Raw genomic sequence first — 2,976 nt, 5'->3', positions numbered from 1 at the left:
TAACAAAAAAAAAAAAAAATGTATCTTTAAAAATGAGAATGGATAAAAAAAAAAAAGAAAAATAATATAATATAATATAAAAAAAAATTATATAAAAATAAGATATATATCATATATATGATATATTTATTATAACTATATAAAAAAAATATAATATATATATAATATATTATATATATATATATACATACGAATAAATGATATAGTAATAGAATAATATGTATAATATATTATATATATATATAATATATATATATATTTTTTTATTAATATATAAAATTCATACTTATATATTTATTACTATGTATACATTATATATATATAAAATTATATAAGCGCAATTATCATATGAGAAATTACCCATGATTACAGTTTATCACAATTTTAAATTTCCTGTATTATTCTTTCTTTAAATATAAAATATATATACATATATATTAAAAATAATTACAAATAGGTTAGTTATTTTTTTATTTTAATAAATATTACATACTTATCATCATAAGCTACAAAAATGTATATATCAATATTATTGATTAAAAGTCTGTTTTTACTTTTCCTTCATTATTGAAGAAAAAAGGAGAAAAGAATATAATAATATTTATTTCATTACAATAGTATAAAATAATAAAAAAAAAAAAATGTAGATATATAAATATATTGATTTGATTATATTGATATTATTATATATATATTATATATATATATATATATATATTTTTTTTTTTTTTCTGCTTCTTTTTTGTCGTTTGGTCCATGAATTTTTGCCTTAAAAACTACTTTAGTAGTATCAAACATTGTCGAAAAAAGCTATATGAATTTTGTGATGAAAAAGAGTATATTTATAAATTAACACATGAATATATTTACAAGCATATTGAATTAATAAAATATAATAAAGATATATTAAATGCAAAAGAAAATGAATGTTATTATATATATATAAAAAATAATATTAATGTAAATAAATATGTTGGAAAAATAATAAATCATTTGAAAGTTAATAAAGGAAATTCGGGTCTTATATATTTTTTACCAACCGTTGTCGATATTTATTTCTTTAATTATTTCCAATTAAATTATAAATATAAATTACTTTTTGTTTATAACATTCTGAATATTAATAATGGAAAATATTTTGTTTCTACTCATGAAAGTATAGAAAAAAAAAAAACGCATTTCTTAAATAATTTTTGTAAAATATTATTATATAATGATATTTATTCCTATATTAATCAAGTCCACACAATTTATATAAAAAAGAAAAAAGTACAAGAGCAAAAGCAAAAAGGAAACAAAAGTGAACAACAAAAAGAACAACAAAAAGAACAACAAAAAGAACAACAAAAAGAACAACAAAAAGAAAAAGACAAGTCATATAATTTGTTATATCAAAATGAAGCTAAAAATAGAGATTGTCAAAATAATAATATAATTCCGTTTTATAAAAAAAATATATTAGATCATTTATTATCTCATGTACAAAATGCTAAGGATTTATGTATTTTCCTTTTTATAATAAGGAATATAAATGTTATTCATTCATTTTGTTACGGAAAATTATTAGACCAGGTATTGAAAATTTTATATTTATATATTATAAATGGAAATATATTAATTGATACATATATAAATAATAATAATAATAATAATAATAATAAAAATAATAATCATCCGAAGGATACACATAAAAATGGATACTATAATAATTACAATAATATACATAGCAATTATAATGTTAATAATAATTTATTGTATAATATAAATTCTTTAAAAATGAGAGATATTATATACATCTTTTATCAACTGATTTATCTGAAAAATAACTATAAATACATATTTATTTTTATTAAAATTTTAAACATAATAAATAAAAAATTTTTTTATATAAATAAAAAAATTTATAACGTTATATACACAAAATATATATTGGATATCTTACATATGTTATATTTATCAAATACAGATATAGAACAATTACTTTTTCTATTTAATAAAAATATTTATATTCAACAATTTTTTATTCCCTTAATTTTAACACTCTTTAATTTAAAATCACATTCTAATCATAATAATTTCCCTTCTCTTATTTATTTTAATAAATTATTTAAAAAAAATTATTTATATAAAAATAATATATTATTACCAGTTGATATAGTACCTGTTCAAAGTATTATATCATATTTAGAAAATTTTAAAAAAGTAGAAACTCAAAATTATTTTAATACGTTTTATCAACTGTTGTGTATTAAGTTTTTATTAAAAAGAGGAAAAACAAAAAAAATAAACAAAAAAAAACATGATGATCATAATGATCAAAATATAAAATATTTGTATAATTATACAAATGGTTTTTGTCACCCATTTAATATTAACTATTTTATATTCTATAAATATATTATAAACAAATTAATAAATCATTCTTTTAATTTATATGTATCAAAAGTAGAGGAAAAAAATAAATGTCTAAAAGAAAGTATACATTATCTCTTTGGAAAATATCAAGACAATTACATTTATGCGTTTACCAAATCAAAATATTTTTATTATATATATCTTATAGAGGTCATAAAAATAAAAAAGGAAAAAAAAAAAAAAAAAAAAAAAAAAATGGACCCTAAGAGAAAATATGTTAATATGTTAAAATGTTAATATGTTAAAATGTTAAAATGTTAATATGTTAAAATGTTAATATGTTAAAATGTTAATATGTTAAAATGTTAATATGTTAAAATGTTATTATGCTTTTAACATAAAAAGCTTTTATAATTATTGCTTTATTATATTTTTTTTTTTTTTTGTTATATATGTCTTTATTTCCTATTAATTCATGTTAAATTCTTCTTTTTTTTTTTTTTTTTTTTTTTTTTTAATCAATATTAATTTTTTTAATTTTTTCCAAATTAATTTTTTTTTTAATTTTTTTAAAGCTTTAATTTTTTTTTTTTTTTAAATACTTAAAAAAAAAAAAAAAAA

General features: G+C 14.9%; 1 protein-coding gene across 1 annotated transcript; it reads left to right on the top strand.

The window, feature by feature from the left end:
• Positions 1-756: 756 nt before the first annotated feature.
• On the top strand, positions 757-2,652 carry PRSY57_1351300 (hypothetical protein; the record flags this gene model as incomplete). The annotated part of the gene is made up of 1 exon (XM_020115215.1): positions 757-2,652. One exon carries the CDS (start codon positions 757-759, stop codon positions 2,650-2,652), a length of 1,896 nt encoding a protein of 631 aa, XP_019970138.1.
• Positions 2,653-2,976: the final 324 nt, after the last annotated feature.

Source organism: Plasmodium reichenowi, chromosome 13 (assembly GCF_001601855.1).
Source record: "Plasmodium reichenowi strain SY57 chromosome 13, whole genome shotgun sequence".
Taxonomy (NCBI): Eukaryota; Apicomplexa; class Aconoidasida; order Haemosporida; family Plasmodiidae; genus Plasmodium; species Plasmodium reichenowi.
This window is presented reverse-complemented; position numbering and strand designations above follow the sequence as displayed.